At 41.9% G+C, this 24,556-nt stretch overlaps 1 protein-coding gene across 1 annotated transcript in view; it reads right to left on the reverse strand.

Annotated features, from left to right (window-relative positions):
• The window catches only part of LOC145399692 (ionotropic receptor 93a-like), a 57,989-nt gene extending 33,791 nt beyond the window's left edge, over window positions 1–24,198 (reverse strand). The window contains exons 1-6 of the mRNA XM_080272238.1: window positions 24,117–24,198; window positions 18,886–19,019; window positions 18,522–18,754; window positions 8,289–8,417; window positions 7,819–7,990; window positions 3,364–3,440 (exon numbers count right to left, since the gene is read on the reverse strand). Of these exons, the coding sequence (XP_080128364.1) occupies window positions 3,364–3,440; window positions 7,819–7,990; window positions 8,289–8,417; window positions 18,522–18,754; window positions 18,886–19,019; window positions 24,117–24,198 (827 nt within the window). The remainder of the gene's footprint in view (window positions 1–3,363; window positions 3,441–7,818; window positions 7,991–8,288; window positions 8,418–18,521; window positions 18,755–18,885; window positions 19,020–24,116) is intronic.
• Window positions 24,199–24,556: the final 358 nt, after the last annotated feature.

A 24,556-nucleotide genomic window follows, 5' to 3' on the forward strand; every position in this document is an offset into this window, starting at 1 on the left:
TCGCCAGTGTTTTCTGTCTATCTATCTATCTATTGCCAGACGCCTCAATCCCGTTTGGGGTGGCCATAAACAAATCGCCTCCAAGTCGCCCGGTCCCTCGCCATTTCACTGCCCTGCTCCCAACTCACACCCCCCTCTCTCATATACCTCTCCACCCCATCCCTCCATCTCATCTTCGGCCTTCCCCTCCCTCTTGCCCCCTCCACCTCACTCACATACACTCTCTTCGTCAGTCTTTCACCCTCCATCCTCTCCACATGGCCAAACCACCTCAGTGTGTTCCTCATAACACTTCCTATCACATCCACATCAACACCACAACGCTCCTCTACATCCTCATTCGTCAGCCTGTCTCTCCATGTGACTCCACAGGCTCCTCTTAAATAACTCATTTCCACTGCTCTCACTCTCGACTTGTGTCCTTCCAACAACGTCCAAGCTTCACTTCCGTACGTTAGGGTTTGTATCACAATACTGTCATGTAGTAACTTTTTCACTTCCATGCTCACTTCCCTGTTTCTTATCACTGCTTTCAAAGAACCAGCAACCTTTTTTCCATGCCGTACCCTTTCAAGCACTTCACCCTCCAAACCTCCATCCTTACTCATCACACTACCCAAGTACTTAAACGTACTCACATTTTCCAATTCCTCACCATCCAACCTCGCTGTACATTCACTGACTTCACCTCTCTCAGAGACCATCACTTTACTCTTCCCTACATTCACCTTTAGATTCTGTTTCTTACACACTCTCTCAAACTCATCCACCAAGCCTTCCAGCTCCCCTTCGTCTTCACTCAACAACACAGTATCATCTGCAAACAACAGTACAGGGAGTTTCCAAACACTATCCTCTCTCACCAGAGCCACTCCAACATCCACTACCCTACCTTGTACCTCTTTTATAACCCCATCCATGTACAGATTGAACAACCATGGAGACATGCCACATCCCTGTTTCAAACCAATTTTCAAAGAGAAAAATTCACTTAGTTCACCATCCACACGCACTGCAGCCTTCTCACCATCGCACATACTCTTCACAGCATTCAACAACTTCCCATTTACTCCATATATTCTTAACACTTTCTACAATCCTTGTCTATCCACCCTGTCATATGCTTTCTCCAAATCCATGAAAGCCGCATACAATTTCTTTCGCTTCTCTAGAAACTTTTCCACTAAAGATCTAAGAACGAATATCTGATCTACACAACCTCTTCCCTTCCTAAAGCCTCCCTGTTCTTCTCCAACTAGTTTCTCTGTTCTTTCTCTAACTCTGTCAATAAGTATCCTACCATACACTTTTCCTATTATGCTAAGAAGACAAATGCCCCAATGATTACCACACACTTCTTTTTCCCCTTTTCCTTTGTACAAGGGAATAATTATACCTGACTTCCAATCCTCCGGGACTCTACCTTCCTCCCAGGCCAATCTGCACATCTTCCACATCCATTCTACTACTATCTCTCCCCCATGCTTCAGCATTTCACCACACACTCCATCAATTCCTGGGGCTTTCCCCGATTTAACTTTCTTCATTGCTTCCACAACTTCTATCCTACTGATTTCTTCCTGTCTTCTCACCTCCCTCCTTCTCCCAGCCATTCCCCAGCCACTTATACTCGCATTACTTCCATCTTCTACGTTCAACAATTCCTTAAAGTGTTCTTTCCATCTGCTCACTTTTTCTCCCTTTTCCACTAGTAATCTACCATTTTTATCTTTCACTCCCCTGCTAACTTCACTTCCACCCTGTCTTACTCTTCTCACCTCTCTCCAGAACAGTTTCTTATATTCCTTCCACTTTACACTCAAATTCCTTCCAAATTCCTCATCCACTCTCTTCTTGCTCTCTTACTAATCTTTTCACCTCTCTCTTTCCTTCTACATATAACTCTCTCTTCCGCCTCTCAACTTCTTCCACGCCCCTATTTCTCATCCATTCATTGTATGCTTTCTTCTTTTGTGCCACAGCCTGTTTCACCTCTTCAGTCCACCACGCTGTTCCTTGCACCCCCCTCCGTCTTCTCTTCCTTCCACACACCACATCACATGCTGCACATATTTCTTCTGTAAATATCCTACACACACCTTCCACGTCTCCCATCTGCTACAATTCATATTTGCCCAATCGTTCCTCCACTTCTCTCTTATACTCTGCCTTTTTCTCATCATCTTGTAACCTTTCCACTCTCCTTGCAACTACTCCTTCCTCTCGTCTTTCCCTTCTTCTATTCATCCATCTTACTTGAATACTAATTCTGACCACCACCAAGTAGTGGTCAGAAAGTCCACTCCCCCATCCTCTATACACTCTTGCATCCTTTACACATCTTCGCATCCCTTCATCCACACACACATAATCAATCATTGCCTTCCTTTCATTCAGTTCACCACCCACCCTTCTCATCACTCGCCATGTATACCTGTGGATAATTTTATGCCTGAAAAGGGTATTGGCTATCACCAACCCCCTCCCAGCACAAATGTCCACTAACGCACTCCCATTCTCATCTATCTCAGCAGGCACACCCCACTCACCAACTGATAACTAGTATTTTATTGTATATATTTGTCATAAGAATATTTGATGTGACCTTTATTGCTCGTGTGGTTAGGGCAGTAGGAGCGAAACTGGACGGCTAAGCAGTAACAAAATTCTTATATATATATATATATATATATATATATATATATATATATATATATATATATATATATATATATATATATATATATATATATATATATATATATATATATATATATATATATATATATATATATATATATATATATATATATATATATGCTCGCACGTACAGAGATTGTATATATACTCACACGCGCGCGCACGTACAGAGAGCATTATTTTTTTATTAAATGCACCAAACGACGTTTCACTTTCATATAAATAAAATTTTGTCTCAGTGTTAAATCTAAATGGCATCTTCTGATTTTCCTGCAAGTATTTTGAACAGCTTACGTATATTTTGTGTTTTTCTCTCTTGTCATGCTCGTGATTGTTAATTACAAATCAATGCTAACTTGAAATTCAGCAAGGAATGTATCTATCTATACAAGTGTGTGTGTGTGTGTGTGTGTGTGTGTGTGTGTGTGTGTGTGTGTGTGTGTGTGTGTGTGTGTGTGAGTGTGTGTGTGAATCTTCCAGCTGGAAATACACCACCCACTCACACAAACATTACCAACAGGATAACAATGAACACAAAATATAGGGTAAGGCCTCATGCTAGTTATCAGCTTCGCTCTAATTCCTTGAGAACCCTACGAAAATGAGAGTACAAGAAACCAGACCTCTGTATTGTATTTTGGTGTGCCATTGTAATTCACCCACCTCTCAAGTCGGTTTGGCAGAATCCCATAGATCACTGTGGCCATAAAAGACTTTCGCATCTCCACCTGCTCAGTCACCTGCAACATAATCATTGCCTATGAAATTTTGTAGGAACTGAAAAACTTATATGCGTCACAACTTTTCATTAACTGAGTGGCACCTAGCAAGCAATATTACGTTGATGGTGCACTTTGGAAGAACGTCTACATCAACAGATGTCTCATTCAGATAACTGAAAAACTACAAAGGTCATTGACAAGGCAGCAGATAATTTGCATCAAACCTTCAAGCAGTCACTGAGAAGGTTTCAGATGTTCATCATTGAATGTCAAGAATTAGTCCTGAAATCATGTAATGAGACCAGTCAAGCGGGTACGAAGGGAGAGAGGGTTGCGAGTGATCGCCAATCGAGTTGTGACGCAACATTTCTCCAAAAATAAGGGTCACGCTGCTTACGTTTAGCTTCTCTACTTCAGCTTTTAAAGAAATAAAGAACACAAACTTCTTCCGGTGTCTTCTGTTTCAGCATATCATTCATTCGTCACTATGAAACAACCAAATTCATATTGTTCTTTGTTGCTTGTTTTCATTTGAGGACCACTTTTTTCTTAAGTATCTGAAACCTTTGTTCCTTTTTAAAACTCGCTTATATGGTGTGGTTGATGAAATGATGTACTGTTTGTGTATGTGTGTGTGTCTGTGTGTGTGTGTTCTTACCTAATTGTATCTCTACAGGAATGAGTCAAGTTCGTACTGTCCCGTGTCTTAAACCATTTTCATTATACATCTTAAATTTATGAATTGTTTTGGCACACACTATTTCATTCGGTAGTGCATTCCACTGATCAGTTGCCCTATTTGGGAAACTAAATTTTCTTACGTCTTTATCGCCTCTTTTTATGCAGTTTTTTGCAGTGTCCTCTTGCTGATGCTTCTCAATAGGTTATATATTCATTTATGTCTATTTTCTCCTTCCCTGATATGCATTTATATAGCATAATCATGTATCCTCTTTTCTTTCTCTCCTGTAGTGTTGGCAGATTCAGTTTTTCTAGTCTTTCTTCATAGCTTAGATCCATTAAGGTTGGTACTCACCTTGTTGCAGCCCTTTGACCTTTTTCAATCTTATCTATGTGTTGCTTGAGATGAGGATTCCAGACTACTGATGCATACTCCAGGGTTGATCTGATGAAAGATGTAATTATCTTTCTCAGCACATCTTCGTTTATGTATGTGAATGGTATTCTCATTTTTGCAAGCAGTGTATACATGTTCCGTACCGTCTCACTTATGTGGTCAGCCGGAGATAGTCTGTTATTGATAATCACACCTAAGTCCTTCTCTCTTTCTGATATGTGTAGGGTTTTACTTCCTAACTTATAATCCCAATCCGGTCTTTTCCCGCTTTTACCAAACTTGATTACCTGACACTCGTACACGCCGAATTCCATTTGCCATGTATTACTCCATTCATGAAGTTTATTTAATTCTTCTTGCAGCTGCTTAAAAGAGTCTGTGTTAGTAATTATCCTTTGTATTTTTGCATCATCAACAAACATATTTAAATAGCTTTCATTTCCAATGTTACTATCTTTATTTTTATAAGCTAAAAACATAATTGGTGCCAGCACTGAGCCCTGTGGAACTCCGTTAGTCACTTCCCTCCATGATGAGTAATTTCCCCTTGGTACTGTTCCCATTTCTCTTTCTCTGAGAAAATGTTGCATCCTCGAATTCCCCCTCGATGGTACAGTGTCCATAGAAGTCTTTGGTGTGGTACTCTGTCAGATGATTTCTTAAAATCTAGATAGATACTGTCCACTCATCCTTCTCTTTTCTGTAATGTTTCTGCAGCTCTGTCATAGTAGCTTAATAGATTAGTAACACATGATTTTCCCTTTCTGAAACCAAATTGCCTTTCTGTTATCATATTGTGTTCTTCTAGATGGTTTACCCAAACTTTTCTTATCAGCTTTTCCAGTATCTTACTTACAACACTGGTTAGTGATACTGTTAAGTAGTTGAGTGGATTTTGTCTAGTCCCTTTCTTGAATAAGGGAACAGTGTTTGCCTTCTTCCAAATACCAGGTAGTTTACCTTGATCCAAGGATTCCTTGAATATTAAAGATAATGGTCTACTTAACTCCTTTGCACATTCATGTAGCACCCAACATGAAATTTCGTCTGCACCATTTGCTTTTCCTTTGTCTATCTTAACTCCTCCTGTATTTCTTTTTCTGATAGTTGTATATCTGGTAAATATGTTTGGGCATGCATGTTCCATGTCATCGCTCTCAAATTTTTTTTCTGCTATAAAAACTGATTGGAAATTCTTACTTGATTCACAGATATCTTTCTCCTCTGTATAGAGAATTCCTTCATCCGTAATGGATTGTATTTTAGCTTTTACTTTGGTTTTGCTTCTGATGTAGCTGTAAAATAGCTTCGGTTGATCACTGCTTTTGTGTATGATGTCTTCCTCAAACTGTTTTGGGGTTCTCTCCTTATTCTTGTATATTCGTTGCTTGCCTGTTTATATTTGATATATGCCCTCTCACTATTGTCTCTTCTGTATCTGTTCTACAACATGTCTCCTTTTTCTTTTGATTTTTTACATTCTTTATTAAATCATTTCTTTATTTTCATTTCTGCTTCTTTGTGCCGAGGAATGTAATTTTGGACTCTTATTTCATAAAGTTCACTGAAGTTTCTATATATAACATTTAAAATCTTGTCCTCTAAGCTTTTTTTCCCAATCTGTTTCTAAGAGGTATTTCTTCAGGTCATTATAGTTGCCCTTTTTTGTTGTTAAGGCTCTTTTTGTAACTTTCATTATTGTTACCTATGTCATATTCAATCTTGAAGTTGCAATTTAATATTGCATGGTCGCTTTTGCCGAATGGAGGGTGATACACAATACTGTCAATATCATTTTCTTGCATAGTAAATATAAGATCTAGTATTGATCGTACATCAAGTCCTCTTTTTCTGGTGCTTTCTTTTACATGTTGCGTTAGGAAAAACTCCTATACAAGGACCAGGAGCTTTTGATCCCAACTACTTTCCTGGCTTTTTATATATAGAGTATTCCAATTTATGTTTGTAGTGAAATCTCGAGATAGTATAATTCTTTCAGATTTCTCCTCCATTCCATGTAGTAATGCTCTTAAACTTTGAATTGTACTGTCTGTCAGGTCTTCATGTTCGCCTTTTTCCCAAATGTTTGATCTGGGTGGCATGTATAAATTTGCCACATTTACTTTCCCTTCAGAAGTACTCATCTCTACTGCGATCAGTTCTACAGGTGAGGGTATATCCAGTTCTATTTCTTTGACTTACAGATTTGTCTTTGTTAATATTATAATTCCTCATCCTATTATTAAGTTCCTTTCTTTTCTCCATATATTGTATTCCTCTAGGTTTAGGGTATCGTCTGATATCTTTGATGTTAATTTTGTTTCAGTTAGGCAAACAAGAGATAGTTCCTTTTCTTTAATATAATCATTCATCTCTAGTAATTTTGATACTATTCCATCTATATTAGAGTATATCAGCTTAATCATCTTGTTTACATACTTGTCATGACTTGGGTCTACTACCTTCCTCCTTTTTATTCCCTCCTGTTTATATACCACTTGGTACCTACAATCCAATTACATTGTAAAAAAAAAAAAAAAAAAGTGTTCTTCTCTTCATCTGATCTTCACTTGTTCTTTGTTTTTGTCTCTTCCCTCTTCTCTTTTAGTGTGTGTGTGTGTGTGTGTGTGTGTGTGTGTGTGTGTGTGTGTGTGTGTGTGTGTGTGTGATTCAGCAGTATATCTCAGTGATGATCCAATTTAATCTTGATAGAGGGTTGTGTGGGTGCAACATCTTAAGCTACTCTAATTTAAAACACCAACTCAAGGGTCAAGTGGCAATATCAGCTTAAGGGGTTTTAAACCGACTAAGACAAAACTTGGAGGAACGGTTAAGGGTAAGGCAGGATTGAATTGCTTCAGTACTAACAGTAATTAGTCAAGACTACAGGACAACGTCAAACTTTCGACCCTGTAACTGTAAGAGTTTTAATTCGATTTTAACAAACCTTGTGGATTTACAGATGGTCAATCTAGTAATGAAGAGTTCCGATTTTAAAGATAAATTGCCAAAAATATGTGTCACATGGCACGATCAACTGTAACCGTTCTTATCCCATCTGGACCAAGCTATAGAGAAGGGTTTAGGTCCAGACATAAATGAAACAATACGACGACAACCAGTCAAAGATAAAGACCACAGGTCAAAGCCAATTACACGGCCCGTGGACTATGAGTGCCCCATGTGTGTGTGTGTGTGTGTGTGTGTGTGTGTGTGTGATGCTTTCTACTGCCAGAAGGTTATAATCTTATAGTTAGTGACTAATGCATAAGAGGTTGAAACATAACACTGCAACCGAACACAAGGATGAAGCCTCACATCTGCCCAGTTCAGTGATGGAAGGACGTAGAATGTAAAATTGAGTGCTTGAGAAAGTGCAGCCAGCAGGTTGTAGTCCATGCCTGAGTACTTGATGGTGTTGCTCTCCATTGCCTCTTGCCAGTAAGGTGGGTAAGGTAACACTGTGACGTTTATCGTTGCACAGTGGAAGCTGTAAATCACATGGTGGTTGCTATTAATACTTAGCATTAGCATTTTTCATTATATATTTGTAAGGTAGTAAGAAAATGCATGCATATCTCGCGTAATATAAGAAATCACAATGAAACTCTTCGGCCTAATTTCATATTATTCATTTGCGATCTAATTTTATGAAAACGGAAATAGTCGAGAAAGAAAGAACCCTTTTTGAAACAGCAGCATGCAAAACTCTTTCATATGTGTCTGTCATACTGAAATAATAAGGTAGTTGCTAGCTAATAGATGTTAAGGATAACTAGTTACATTACTTGCTGTATTTCTCCGGAAAGAGGGTGAGGGAGGTGAGGAAGCGTAGACCTGTGGTGGAGGTCCAGGAAGCCAACTGCACTGCTCGGGCACCGTCAGGGCTGTAAGGTATATGAACCCACACACCATATCTGTTAGAAATGTGCCAAATTAACATGCATTATATTTACGTAGACACCAGGTGATCTAACTGTTAGAGTTTTCTGGTTCAAAATAGGCTTTGGCCTATGTGTTGTGGTTATGGTCCCTGAGGTTCTACTGTCATGAAAAACAATACCAGGGGCATAGGTTATACTCTTACCTTTCAATGTGCTGGACTGTGTAAACCTAGCCTGTGCCCCTTAGGTCTCAAATGTGGAAAATGTAACTGACAGTTTTTATTTATTGATGTATTCAATTATTTCTATAGCAGCTGTAGCATTCAATGTGGAAGACTGAACTCAGGATGCACATGTTCGATGACAGTGTGGATGATTCAAATTTTATTTGAGGTTTGACTCCAACAACCAGTGAATCACTGGCAGCTCTGACAGAGCAAATGAAGGATGTCCTTTTTGATCCTATGGATGAGGCAGAAATCAGGTCAAGGGCCTAGAAACTCCCCAGATGCAACCATGACAGCTTATCCTAAGTTTACTGCAGTATGCCCAAACAGAGTCCATTTTCTGTGAAACTCAGATGAGATGACAGACATGACAAGGGTAGTAGAATGCAGCCTCATGTTCACCCCACGTCCACATGAGCCCGTACTAAATCTCCTCCAAATCAGAGGTAAACAGCTCAAGTCTTCCTCACCTGATGATTCTACATCTTCCAGTAATAGCAACAACACAGGCAACAACAACGAAATCACAGGTAAATTTAGAACATGTGGGAATAGAATATATGAGCTAGAACAAGTGGGAATAGAATGTATGTAGTGATCCAAAGGAAGTCCGACTGCATAGAGTAGTCAGTGCCTTGATGTGAAGACAAAGTTAGCAACGTTTAGGGACACCCTGGGAACAACAGACATGTGATGCAGTGAGTTAGTTTTACTCATCCATATCTAAGAGACGTTCTAATCTCAAATCGACTTATATCAGAACATCTCACGACAAGGTCACAAATCTCCTGTGCCTAATCTCAGTGACTGGCTTCTTTCAAAGTTAGTTCATTTCACAGCAGCTTGGGCCAGGACCACCAACATTGTTCAAGCCCATCGGGTCATCAGATTGACACTTCTGTGTCAAATGCAGTCTTTAATCCTTTCTTATTTGTGAGTCTGAATTAATATTTAACTTCAGGTCACTCCTAACCATGGTGTTCTCCAGTCATCAACCTCCTGCTGCTAACCTGGCTTTTAAAGTCATTTGATGGTACTGTCCCAGCTCTGTCTGTGAAAATCAGTCCAGTGGTCAAAGAACCTTACTAAGAGTATCCCTGCATCGGGGAAATTGGCTTGCTCAGAGAGTACATCATTTAGTTGACTCAGTCATACATATTGAGCTTGCAAGCCGCCACTCATCCACAACACCATAATATAGGTTTATCCCCCAAACCTCTATATTCTCTAGGTCTACATACATATCCTACCTATTCATACAGAATTCCCTAGGCCTGCATACATATCCTACCTACTTTTACAGAATTCCCTAGGCCTGCATACATATCCTACCTATTCTTACAGAATTCCCTAGGCCTGCATACATATCCTACTTATTCTTACAGGTTCTCAAAATTATAGTACCTTCGAAACACAAAATTATGTCAACAGTATGACCAAATATTGTACTGTTACGTCCCCATCCCACACTGCCACAGGCTACAACAGCGGTTGATCAGTATAGGAAGGACGTTGCCCAGTGAGTTGTTCTTCCATGAGACAGCCTTACGGTGAGCAGTATTCAAGATCAGCTCAGGCATGGTAAATAAACACTAGCTTCGAAAGGTCACTGCCTTTATTTTCCAAATACTTACAGTTAATGCCTGCCAACATCACTATTTTCACAAACACCGAAGATACACAAACTTCTCCAACTGCACTGACACTTAAGCTTTGTCAACAACACTTCACTATTTTCACAAGATCCGAAAATACACAAAACAGCACTGACACTGAACTACACTCAAACTGAACTGAAAACTGACTGAAACTGCTCTAGTCTCTTCTCCATCCACATATAAGCTTCCAATATTCTAGAGTGTTCTACAAAATTCTCGTGCATTCTCGAGGGAACAATGGTTGCAACAGTTACCAACTCAGAGACATCCAAAACATGCCAGAGTTCTCTTACATTACATAACACTGTAAATTATTTAGCATACAAACCTAAATTAAATTAAATAATTTAACTAACAATCACATAAATAAAACATCATAGAGAAAAAGAGCACAAAAATTAATGCATTACTTAACAAAATACCTCCACTCACATATAGCAGGCAAACCGGCAACTCTGACATGCAGTGGTAAAGTACCGGAAACACTGAGACACTTCCAGACTACCTAACTAGGAAATCCCTCTTCTCAACACTACCCCCTCCCTTGTCCTTTGTTGTCCCAACAAAACTACGCAGTACCTACGATTACTATAACATCTTTATCTCTTTTCTGTCGCTACTTCAATGGTCACTGCTCCCCTGAACTGTCTGCTTGCATCCCTCCACCTCTACGACGGGCGCGTAGCACCCGTCTAGCAACAAACTCTCGTCCCTTTTCTGTCCAGCCCTCTAATGCATGAGTTAACCGTTACTCCCAGTCCTTCATTTATGCAACATGTCAACTCAGGAACTGTCTTCCTCTGTCTACATTTCCTGCTTCCTATGATCTCCAGTCTTTCAGATGCAGTTTGTACAGGCATCTCGAAATGATCGTATCTTGAATTTGGCTCTTTTGTATTGTTTTTGTTTTTCTCTTGGTAGGAGGAGTTTGCTGGTTCCTGGACTTTAGTTCCTTCTTCCTTGCATAAAAAAATAAATAAATAATCCTAATTAAACATCTAATTATACCTAAAATAATCCTTCAACTTATCGAGTCTTCTCCTATGCCCCTTCTGACGACATCCCTGCTCCTCCACACAGTCCTCTCCTCCTGGAATGTCTTGGTCCTCTTCCTGATGCATTTCTTCTCTTGGGAAACTGTCACCATCCTCTTGTACTTCAGTTCCTTGGTCCTCCTCAACATCCTCGGCTGCAGGAGAGCACGATTCCTCGGAGACGTCCCAGCTGTACTGTCCTGACCCATGGCACTGCCAAAGACGATTCACATGTACCACCTTTGGGGAAGACTTCCTGCCTTCCCAAATGCAATACGTTACATCTGATACGTGGTCCAACATAGTGTAAGGCCTGTCCCATGGGCTCTGCAGCTTCAGTGATTGTTCCTTCTTTCACTGAGGATTGTATAACCAAACTTGGTCACCATCCTTGTAGCTCACTTCACTTGTCTTGGCATCATAGTTGCACATTATCACCTCTCCTGAAAACTTAAGGGCTCCTTGCACTTGATGATGTACCTTAGCCAGGCTTTCTTGAATATGCTTCGCATAGCTGGAGGTGTCTGTGGGCAGCTCTTCACCAGGTGGTCTTCCCATTAACAAGTCAACAGGTAAGTGTAACTCGTGGCTCAACATCAGCTTTGGAGGGGTGTAGCTGGTAGACTCATGGGATGCAGATCGATGTGCTATCAACAATGCAGGTAATTTCTGGTCCCATTCTGTTTGTCCCTCTACACAGTACTTGGCCAGTTCTTGTTCCAGGGTCCAGTTGAATTTCTTCACCATCCCAGCTGACTGTGGCCTTAGTGGGGGTCATACTGGTCTTCTTGATCCCCAATAACTTGCAGCACTCACGGAACACAGCAGACTTGACATTTCTACCATAGTCTGAATGTAGCTCTTGTGGCATCCCAAAACATCAGAAAAACTTTTCATCCAACACCTGAGCAACAGTCACTGCCTCTTGATTGGAGATAGCATAGGCTTCTGGTCACTTTGTGAAGTAGTCCATGGCAACACATATATACCAGTTTCCTCTTTCAGTGAGTGGCAGAGGTCCAGCAATGTCCACCACAACTTTTTCCATCACAGCACCAACTTGGTACAGCTGAAGAGGGGTGCAACCACGTTTCTTGGGTCCCTTCTTGGCACAGCATACATCACAGGCCCGGCACCACTGTCCAACAGCCTGATGCATGCCAGTCCAGTAGAACCTCTGTCTCAGCCGACCTGGAGTTTTCTTCACTCCCAGGTGCCCACTAGTGATCTGGTTATGAGATTCACCCATGATCCTAGACCTCATTTTCTTTGGAACCACCAGTTGCCAATACTTGGTGAGGCCATCGAGTGTCTCCCACTGACACTTCAGTAGTCCGTTGTTCAAACGAAGACGGTCACATTGACTCCAGTAGCACTCGGTCTCAAGGCTGAATCTAGAAGCCTCTTCTCAAGTTGGTCGCACTGTACTCCACTGCAGCCACTCTAACACTGGTTGTAAATCTGCATCCTCCATCTGGATCCTTTTCAGGTCTTCCTCATCTGACACTGGCCCTGTCAATGCAGTAGAGCTGCATTCTTTGCTTCGATCTTATTTTTTACTACACTGCCGGGACTCTGGGTCACAAGGCCGACGACTCAGGATGTCAGCATTGCCATGTACCCACCCAGGACGGTGCTGCACCTCATACTGTGCTGGTCTAGCTTCCCGAGCCAGCATGCCAGTTGTTCTTCCGGATTCTTCAGCCACTTCAATGCCACTTGGTCTGTCCTGATGATGAAGTAGGACCCAAACAAGTAGGGGTGGAAGAATTCAAGGCTCTTTTCCATTGCCAAAAGCTCCTTATGGGTCACACAGTAGTTCTGCTCCAGTAGGCTGAGCTTTTTTCTGTAGTATGCCACCACATACTCTTTTTCATCCTTCTTCTGCAGCAGGACTCCACCAATACCATGGTCAGTAGCATCACAGTCCAGGATGAATGGCTGACTATGATCAGGGTATGGCAACACTGGAGAGCTTGCCAGTGTATGCTTAAGTTTGATGAAGGCTTTCTGGGTCTGTGCTGGCCATGCAAACTTCTGCTTCTTCCCCAACAACTTGTGCTGAGGTGCAGCTGTCGTTGCAAAGTCCTTGACAAAACACCAATAGTAGGTACACAAGTGCAAGAACTCCATAGCTCTGTCACACAAGTTGGAACTGGCAAGTTTTTCATGGCTGCCACCTTCTCTGGGTCAGTACCGATGCCTCTTTCACCTACAGTGTGTCCCAGGTACTTCCTACTGAAACAAGTAGCACTTCCTGGGGTTCAGCTTGAGGTGCATCACTCAGATCCTGTTTAACACCTCCGATAGCCTCTCCAATTCCTGATTGAAAGTCTGTCCAAACACAAGTACATCGTCCAGATAGATGACAGCCATCTGCCAGTGCAGGCTTTCCAGTAACCGACCCATTAGATGCTCAAAAGTAGCTGGAGCATTGCATTGGCCAAAAGGCATCACCTTCAACTGCCATAAACCCTGCAAGTAAGAAAAAGCTGTTTTCTTCTTGTTATTCTCTGCAACCTTGACCTGATGAGATCCTGCCTTAATGTCTAGGGTGTAGAACCACTTGGCACCTGACAGAGCATCCATCTTATCAGTCCATGGCACAGTGTATGGATCCTTCACTCTCACTTCATTCAGGGCTTGATAATCTACACAGCACCTTACTGAAGCATCCTTTTTCCTTACCAGAACCACTGCTGATGCCCAAGGACTGTTGGACTTTTCTATCACTCTTGACTTTGGAGTTTCTCCATCACCATCTCCATTTCATGCTGTTGGGCTGGCGCCATCCTCCGCACTGGCTGTTTAATTGGGCAGTGATCCCCGGTGTCTATACAATGCTCCACCAGCTCAGTGCACCCAGGTCTAGGTTTCCAGTGAAAAAGATATCAGCAAACTTCATCAGCAGCTGTCTCAACTTGAGCACTTTTGAGTCATCCATACATTGGCAACTCCTTGAAAATAGGTCTTGTAAGTAGTCTGGTAGATACCCATCTTCTTTGACTATGCTCCATTTATAGGCCTTTCTCTGGTGCCACTCAGGGTCCATTGCCTGGTGCAGTCCCACAATTTCTCCCTCGTTGAATTTCTGTGGCTCACGGGAGAAATTGGCCACCATAACCAGCACTTCACCTGCGCCTGTTTCCACCAGAGTTCTCCCCGCCATCGCTCCAGTCTTAATCTTGCACTGTAAATCAGGCTTCTCTACCCCTAGACAGCTGTCAAAAGAGCCACTCTCCTTGCAATGAAGCAATAGTTCTGATTTTGGGGTTATCACTGTGGAGCAGAGCACCCTCACCTCGCCACCAGAACTGGTACTTCTCACTGCCATGATGGGAACCAACTTTCCTTGAACCTTTAGCTTCATGGAGCAGAAGTCCAGCTCACATCCCATGGACATCATTTAGTCCAGACCAAGAATGCAAGGATCCTCCATCTCTGCCACAAAGACTGGATGCGTGTCCTCATGCCCTGCCACTTCAATCTGGACATCCTGGGGCCCCCTCAGTTCTGCGCGGTACCCAGTTATGCCACACAGTTGTTCTGATGACCCAGTCAGAAACCAATGATGTAACACATCAGGCCTCTCAAAAGTCTGCTCCGAGGCTGAATCAATCGCTGGGGAATGCTTCTTTCCATCTATTCTTTCATCTGCCCACACAGTCGATGCAGATCTCTTGCATTTTCTCGATAGTGTGGCTATGAGGGAAAATCCAGCTGATGGTTGCCCCTTAACACCAGCCTCCATTAGTTTTCTGCTTATTTCTGGTCTTCTGTAACCATGTTATCCTCCTTTTTCTACTTCATACACTCAGAACTGAAGTGTTGTTCCATACTACATGTCCAACGCGCCTTTGTTACAATTGATGATTTCATTGTGTTGCTATGTTCTTGTTCTTTCTTCCATTTGTAACAATCCCCTTTCTTGTGTCCTGGCATCCCATAGAACCCGTAGCCTCCTCTGGTCTTTTCCTGTTCCCTCTTCCACTTGTAGCGGCCCTCTCTTCTACAGTATGTCCTCGCTTTTCACAGTACCAGCAACTTCCTTCAATTTTTTTTTGCTTCACATACCTGCCCCTTTCTTGCCTTAAATCCTGCACGACGACCTGCCTGAAAAGTGGACATACTGGACGTGACATGGGACTCAAATTCTACAGCCCTGGCTAGTGCTTCTTGCATATTTCTGGGTTGTGCCTGCTTCACTTGCACTTTCAACTATGCACTGTCTAGAGCATCGATGAACTGGTCCCTCAGTTGAATAGCCAACAGGTTAGGTGCTGTCATACTTTCAAGGCCATGCACAAGCCGCTGTAGGGATTCACCTTAGGGATTCACCATCCTTATATGAGCTTCCTATATTCTAAAGGGTTTTACACTTCTACAAAGTTCTTGTGCATTCTCGAGGCAGCAATGGTACAACAGTTGCCAACTCGGAGATATCCAGAACATGCCAGAGTTTTCATACCTTACATAACACAGTAAATTATATAGCCTACAAACTTACGTTAAATTACATCATCTAACAAACAATTACATTAATAAAACGTCATATAGGAAAAGTGCACAAAAATTAATGCATAACCTTACAAAATACCTCCACTCACAAATAGCTGGCTGACCGGCAACTCTGACATGCAGCAGTAAAATACCAGAAACATTGAGAAACTTCCAGACTACCTAACTAGTAAACCCCACTTCTCAACAGTACATATATGAGTATTTTGTATAACTGGATGAAACAGGAGAAACTGCCTGTCGGACATTATCCTGCATATGTCTCTAATGGACTTTGTGAAGTGTCCTCTCACCTCCATATATACTACAGGCTACATGGCTAAATTAATATATTTACAGTGTATATATTTTCCATTTAACTGTAAACCATACAAATAACATCAGGAATTATTCTCACATGTTATGGTAAGATCACAGTACATCATTAAGCAAATACCTTCCATTTCAAAGTTTGGTGTCTGGTAGGTGCATGTCTCATTATTGTCCACCTAGCGAGGTGACATCGTAATTGCCAGCATTTGCGTGTCTGCGTGTATGTCTGTTGTTTCCAGTATAACTCAAAATCAAGTGGACAAACAGTATCCATACTCTGTGGGCAGCATCATGGTATATGTGCTTGATCTACAGTATTAAGATTTTAGCTAGGCTGGAATGAAATGCCTCTGATTGCCAGAGGATTATATTATTATTATTATTATTATTATTATTATTATTATTATTATCTTTTTAAGGCAGGAACACAAAGACAGTGAAACGTGGCAGGCGAAATTTTAAGACTATTTTCGATTGTCATTTTTTTTCACCGCCTGCCTAGAGAGTGAATAATGCAATCTACTTCATCTGTGTGTGTCTGTGTGTTTGTCTGTTACTAAAATGCCTCAAAATCATGAGAGCAAATTTTATGCTAACTTTGTGGACTGTTTTAAGATTGTATGGACTTGATGGTAGGTTACTAAAAGGGGTGAAAAGTTTTTATGTAAATAGTAGAGCGTGTGTAAGGGTGGGAAATGCTGTGAGTGATCGGTTTCCCGTGAGAGTGGGGCTGCGACAGGGATGTGTGATGTCGCCTTGGTTGTTTAATATTTACATGGATGGTGTTGTAAGGAAGGTGAGTGCAAGAGTTTTAGGTGGAGATCTGAGTCTGGTGAATGTTGATGGTGGAGAGTGGAATCTGAAGCAGCTGCTGTTTGCAGATGATACTGAACTGGTGGCTGATTCAGAGGAGAGATTGAGACAGTTGGTAGAGGAGTTTGTAAGGGTGTGTGAAAGGAGGAAATTGAAAGTAAATGAGAATAAGAGTAAAGTGATGAAGTGTACGAGGTTGGCAGATGGCAGGGGGATGAATATAGTTATGAATGGTGAGTTGCTTGGGGAGGTAGAGTGTTTTAAATATCTAGGGTCACATGGTGCTGTGGATCGAAGAATAGATGCAGAAGTGAAGTTTAGAATAAATGAAGTAGGAAAGGTGCTGGGAGGAATAAAAAAGTATTTAGATGTCGTTTGCTTAGAATGGATGTAAAGAGAAGGCTGTATGATGGTGTTGCGGTACCGACTGCGTTATATGGAACTGAAACATGGAATATGGGTGTAGCAGAGAGGAAAAGTTTGAATGTAATGGAGATGAGGTGTCTGAGGAGTATGTGTGGAGTGACGCGTATGGATCAAGTGCGAAATGATGAAGTGCGAAGGAGAACTGGAGTTGTTCGGGAGATGGCTGGTAGAGTTGAGCAAAGGGTGTTGTTATGGTTTGGTCATATGGAGAGAATGGATAATGAGCGATTGGTGAAAAAGATAACTAGATCTGATGTGAGAGGTGTAAGGCTGAGAGGAAGACCACGAATAGGATGAATGGACAGTATGAAGAGAGTGCTGGATGAGAGAGGGATGTCTGTTGAGCAAGGAAGAGTGGCTGTGCATGACAGAAATAAATGGAGAACAATTGTGAATGAATAAGTGATGACGCAGCCCTGAGGGGATATTCTCCCGCATTTGGTCTGATCAGCTACTCAGGTCAGGTGCAGGTAAGGGGATGGGTCTGTTATGATGTGGCAGGGGTAAACCAGCTCTGCTGTCGAGCCCTGCTGCGGATGTCACTGATTGCATTGCGCAGTTGACCCTTGTGCAGTGTGGTACGGTGTGGATCTGTCTGTTCTCCCTTTTGGGGCTAAGATGCGAATGAATGTATTTGAATGGATGAGTAAATGGGGAGTGTGTCATCCGGTCTCGGCTACCTCCCTTTCCTTGGGGGAAGCAGCATAGGTATATAGATAGATAGATCTCGGGATAAATTGCTTGAACTGAATAGAGTTTGGTGTAGCTGTGTTGATATGCCTCTGATTGCCAGAGGATAACTGACCTAGTTGTATAGTGATGGCTGGTATTACACATTCGTGGGCGAATGCTTTGGCTGTCCTTTGGTTATGTTCGAGTCTGTGTATGACTGGCTACATAAGTGCATTCCAGTGAGACAGTCTCTGCACAGATGTACTGCATTTGGAAAAAAAAATCTATTACAAGTGAGTTGGTAAAGAATAGCACTGCCTACTTGCTTCATTTTATAGAACTCTTAATGTGGCTGTTAATGAAGTACAATTCTGATTCCTGTAATAAAATCATACCCCCAAGAGGGAGGTTATAATGTGTCAGTTATCAGTTGTACATTAATATCTTTCATTCATTAGACAGAATTTTATATCATACTTTTTACTTCCTGTTGCATAATCGACACTGAGTGCCATGACGTTGTTCATGGAGAAGGTCCAGTGAGAGGCAAGTAAAGCTGCAAGGTCCTCCCTGGGCAGGCGAGTGACCACCAGAAGCCTCGTCGACCATACCAGGAGGCGGCCCTTGAGGGACCACTCGGCAAAGGTGGCCAGGAAGGCTGGGTCGTCACTCACCACCACCACCGACATACACAGTGACACCTGCCTCATCTGCTGACATCAAGGTACAAATTAGTCGAGTGACTTACCTGCCTCATCAGTAACGTGAATGTGACCTATTCACTTCAGCAATAATGTTACAGTGACCTACCCGCCTCACCAGTAATGTAAGAGTGACTTACCCGGTGTGCCTGATTGACAACCTGGGATAGCATTCCCTGCGTAACGTTGGCATCCTGGCCATCCACACGCACCTCGAACACACCCACACCCCGTGGTGCTCCAACATCAGTGAGCTGGACGATGGTTGTGTAATCTTAACTCAGTTGTATATTCCATTACAATAGGATATTTAAACCCTGCTCTCTCTCTCTCTCTCTCTCTCTCTCTCTCATGACAGTCCCAGTACACAACAGGAGTACTGTTTTAAGAAATGGAAAGTTTGTGTCATTTATAGATCGGGCTTCCACCTCACTAATTAGAACTATTTCACTGATATTAAAAACAATTCACTGTTGTAGGAGACATTTATTTTTGCAGACATGTTAACAGACACAGCTTGCATAATATTGCCACCCTTTCTGGTAGTGTTTTAAAGCAAATGCATGTATCGATGGGGAGTGTATTATATCTTTGCCTGTAAATCTCTCTTCAGGACCTTATCTCTTGTGCATATTCCTTTGTTGAACTTACTGTGTGTTAAATTGCTTGGAGAGTAGTTTATTGTTGTTCTTTTTCCTAGACATGACCATGACTGATTCCCTGAAACGTTGCTGTCTTTCTTTTCATTAATTATACTGATATTTCTGGCGTATCTTTTAACTGGCAACAGAAGAGAGTTAATTGGATAGTCGTTTTAGGCTTAATTAGGAACGTCTGTGTGTTGATATGACTATGCGTCTTAGCTTTGGGAACAAATAAAAGTTATTACAGCATCCACCTCTCTCCCCACTGTACGTATGTGTCGAATTATGTCGTACCAAGTGTTTCTATAATGAAAATGGTGGAAACTGGATACTATATTTAGCAAAAAAGTTACAGGCAATTCCAAAATTTAACAAAAGTAAATCACGCTAGATATCTACAAGATTAAATTTTGATGCGTGTAAGTAGGTTTGGTCATATATTTCCCTGAGTGTAAATAGCTTCTCTGTAGCATACATCAAGAGGCAATAATCAGTATATTGTGTGCGATATTTACCTGAAGATACGTAGATACAGGTCAGAGGAAAGACTGAAGAAGTCAGATTCAGTGACAAAGAAGAGGAATGGGATGCAAGAAACTGTGTTAAAAAATGGTTGTTTGCTTTTGAAGACTGTTTTGTCTACATTTTCATAGTATATCTATCTATCTATTGCCAGACGCCTTAATCCCGTAAGGGGTGGCCACAAACAAATCGCCTCCATGTTGCCCTGTCCCCTGCCATTTCACTGCCCTGCTCGCAGCTCAACCCCCCCCCCCTCTCATATACCTCTCCACTCCATCCCTCCATCTCATCCTTGGCCTCCCCCTACCTCTCCCTCCCTCCATCTCACTCACATACTGTACACTCTTCTCGTTAGTCTCTCACTCTCCATCCTTTCCACATGGCCAAACCACCTCAGTGTGTTTTTCCTAATGTTTCCTATCACATCCACACCACAACGATCCTTCACTTCCTCCTTTGTCAATCTGTCTCTCCATGTGACTCCACTTCTATCCATCTATTTACCTGGGCTGCTTCCCCCCAAGGAAAGGGAGGTAGTCAAGACAGGACGACACACTCCTAATTTACTCATCCACTCAAACACATTCCTTCGCATTGCAGTTCCAAAGGAGAGAAGGGACAGATCCTCACCACACCACACCGCACGAGGGTCAACTGCACAGTGCAGTCAGTGACATCCGCAGCAGGGCCCGACAGCAGAGCTGGTTTACCCCTGTCACATCATAATAGACCCATCCCCTTACCCACACCTGACCTGATTAGCTGATCAGACCAAATGTGGGAGAATAGCATATCCCATCAGGGCTGCGTTATCATTTATTCATTCAGAATTTCTCTCCATTTATTTCTGTCACACACAGCTCCTCTCAAATAACTCATTTCCACAGCTCTCTCTCTTGACTTCTGTCCCTCCAACAAGGTCCAAGCTTCACTTCCATACGTTAGAGTTGGTATCACAATACTGTCATGTAGTACCTTTTAACTTCCATGCTCACTTTCCTGTTTCTTATCACTGCCTTCAAGGAACCATCAACCTTTCTTCCATGAAGCACCCTTTCAAGCACTTCACCCTCTAAACTTCCATCCTTACTCATCACACTACCCAAGTACTTAAATGCACTCACATTTTCCATTTCCTCCCCATCCAACCTCACTGTACATTCACTGACTTAACCTCTATCGAAGACCACAACTTTACTATTCCATACATTCACCTTTAGGCTCCGTTTCTTACATACTCTCTCAAACCAAGCCATGCAGCTCCCATTCGTCTTCACTTAACAATACAGTATCATCTGCAAACAATGGTACAGGGAGTTTCCAAACACTGCCCTCTCTCACGAGGGCCGCTCTAACATCCACTGCCCTACCATGTATCTCATTTATACGAGTAACCCCATCCATATACGGACTTAACAACCATGGAGACATGACACATCCCTGTTTCAATCCAACCTTCAAAGAAGAATTCACTCATTTCACTATCCACATGCACTGCAGCCTTAGCACACTCATACATACTCTTCACAGCATTCAGCAACTTCCCATCTACTACATATATTCTTAATACTTTCCACTGTCCTTGTCTATCCACCTTGTCATATGTTTTCTCCAAATCCATGAAGGCCGCATACAACTTCTTTCCCTTCTCTAGAAACTTTTCTACTAAAGATCTAAGAATGAATATCTGATCTACACAACCTCATCCCTTCCTAAAGCCTCCCTGTTCTTCTCCAACTAATTCCTCTTTTTTCCCCTAACTCTGTCAATAAGGATCCTACCATATACTTTTCCTATTACACTAAAAACACAAATGCCTCTTTGATTACCACATACTTCTTTTTCCCCTTTTCCTTTGTACAGGGGAACAATTATACCTGACTTCCAATCCTCCGGGACTATACCTTCCTCCCAGGCCAATCTGCACATCTTTCACATCCATTCTTGTACTGTCTCTCCCCCATATTTCAGCATTTCACCACACACTCCATCAGTTCCTGGGGCTTTCCCCGTTTTAAATTTCTTCATCGCTTCCACAACTTCCATCCTACTAATTTCTTCCTCTCTTCTCACATCCCTCCATCTCACAGCCATTCCCTAGCCACTTATACTCACATTAGTTTCATTCTCTGTGTTCAATAATTCGTTAAAGTGTTCTCTCCATCTACTCACGTTCTCTCCATTATCCACTAGTAATCAGCCATTTTTGTCTTTCACTCCCCAACTAACTTCTTTGGGACCCTGTCTAACTGTCTTTACCTCTTTCCAGAACATTTTCTTATTTTCACTCAATTTTACACTGAAATTCCTTCCAAATTCCTCATCCACTCTCCTCTTTTTCTTTTATTAATCTTTTCACTTCTCTCTTCCTCTCTACATACAACTCTGTCTTCCTTCTTTCAACTTCTTCCACGCCCCTGTTTCTCATCCACTCATTATCTGCTTTCTTCTTTTGTGCCACACCCTCTCTCACCTCTTCATTCCACCATGCTGTTCCCTGCACCTCCTTTTGTTTTCTCTTCACCCCATACACCACCTAACATGCTGCACAGATTTCATCTGTGAATATCTTGGACACACCTTCCACGCCCCCAATCTGCTCGAATCCATATTTACCCAATCACTCCTCCACTTCTCTCTTATATTCTGCCCCTTTTTCATCCTCTTGTAACCTTTCCACCCTCCTTGTATGAGCTACTTCCTTCTGTCCTTCCCTTCTTCTATTTCACCATTTTGTTTGGACACTGATTCTGACTACCGCCAAGTGGTGGTCAGAGAGTCCACTCCCTCAACCTGTATATACTCTTGCATCCATTACACACCTTCTCATCCTGTCATCCACATATACATATTCAGTCATTGCCTTCCATTCATTCAGTTCACCATCCACCCTTGTAATCACTTCCCACGTATACCTGTGGCTCATTTTGTGCGTGAAGAGGGTATTAACTATCACCAACCCCCTCCCGGCACAAATGTCCACTAAAGCACTGCCATTCTCATCCATCTCTGCAGGCACACCCCACTCACCAACTACTCCATCCACCTTCACATTTCCTACTTTTCCATTCATATCTCCAATAAAAAATACTCTCTCATTCTTTTCAAACTTTTCCATGCACCCTTTCACATTTGTCCAGAACTCTTCTCTCATTCTGCTTGCACGATCTTGCGTTGGCGCATACACGCACACAATCGCCCATATTTGCAGTCCAACTTTCAGTCTTACCCATACAATCCTCCAGCCAACTGATCCATACTCATTTATATTCTTTTTCCATCTGTTACTCACAACAATACACACCCCTTCTTTTGCCCTCTCAGTCTCACCTACTCCCGCGCATACACCCCATCCATACTCCCATTCTCTCACACTCTCACCTTACCATATTAGTTTCAGTTAATCCACATAGATCCACTTTCGCACCCTCAAGCACCTAGACAATCTCTCTCTCTTCCACCTCATCATTTGCACCCTTTACATTCTATGTACCTATCTTTGTTCGGTCCTTAATTGTCACCTTTCGGTCAGTCTTGCTCCGAGGCTTCTTGTTCGTATTTTTAGTTAGTTGTTTTCTAGGGAGGGGCACTAACCCTCCGCCAACCCACTTGTTGTTACTTAGGGAACACGTGTTGGTTGGTTATAAGGTTACCACGTAGCGCTGTAAATGCTTTCCTGGTTTACAGGAAAACATTTGGATTGCCACTCAATGCAGAGTTACCCTAAAAACAGAGCAACTCTACACTAAGTGGGTGGATGATGGGCTCCGCCACCTAGCCATTAGTGGAATTACCTTGAATATAGTAGCATGCGATATGGAGCCCTCGTCGAGAAGAATGGTAAAACAGTTGTTTGGGGACCATACCCCCAACACTGAATTAAGCAAATGAAGTGTTTCCATCAGAAAATCTCCGGTATCTGTAAAGAATCATGTACTAAATAATGGAGTGTACTTTACTGCTGTAACCTTTGTATTGTAATCCTATTATGAGATTATTTTTGAAATATTGTTCGGGTGGTTCAGCTCAGGCCTAATGTATTATTCATACAACATTTTGTAAGCTCTTCACACACACACACACACACACACACACACACACACACACACACACACACACACACACACACACACACATCCATCTTTGTATGTTTATTAAACATGATTGTGTGTGTGTGTGTGTGTGTGTGTGTGTGTTTTACGTACCAGAGCGAGGAGTGAGCATGGACACTTTAGCACCCGTCACAGCAACGACCATCACGACGACTAAGAGAAGCGGATCCGCCATCATGGTTCTTCTTGGGGGAAAAAAAAATATATATATATATATATATATATATATGTATATATATATATATATATATATATATATATATATATATATATATATATATATATATATATATATATATATATATCTTCGTGAAAATATGAGGAATTTTTGGACACTAGCATTACTGAGTGCCTGTAAATAGAAAACAGTATTACCGTTCGTTCGTTTTAAGATTTCCTCCACGTATAGTGGAGGCCGGGACATACATTAGCCCGGTCAGTATTACCGTCAATACTGCCAAGGTATACTCTCCACACTGCCCACTCTCCTACACCCACGTTCGCTGCTGCCATCTTCCTCTTAAGCGAATACT

This window comes from Coenobita brevimanus, chromosome 50 (genome assembly GCF_032717465.1).
Source record: "Coenobita brevimanus isolate Jiangsu-jjx chromosome 50, ASM3271746v2, whole genome shotgun sequence".
In the NCBI taxonomy this organism is placed as follows: domain Eukaryota; kingdom Metazoa; phylum Arthropoda; class Malacostraca; order Decapoda; family Coenobitidae; genus Coenobita; species Coenobita brevimanus.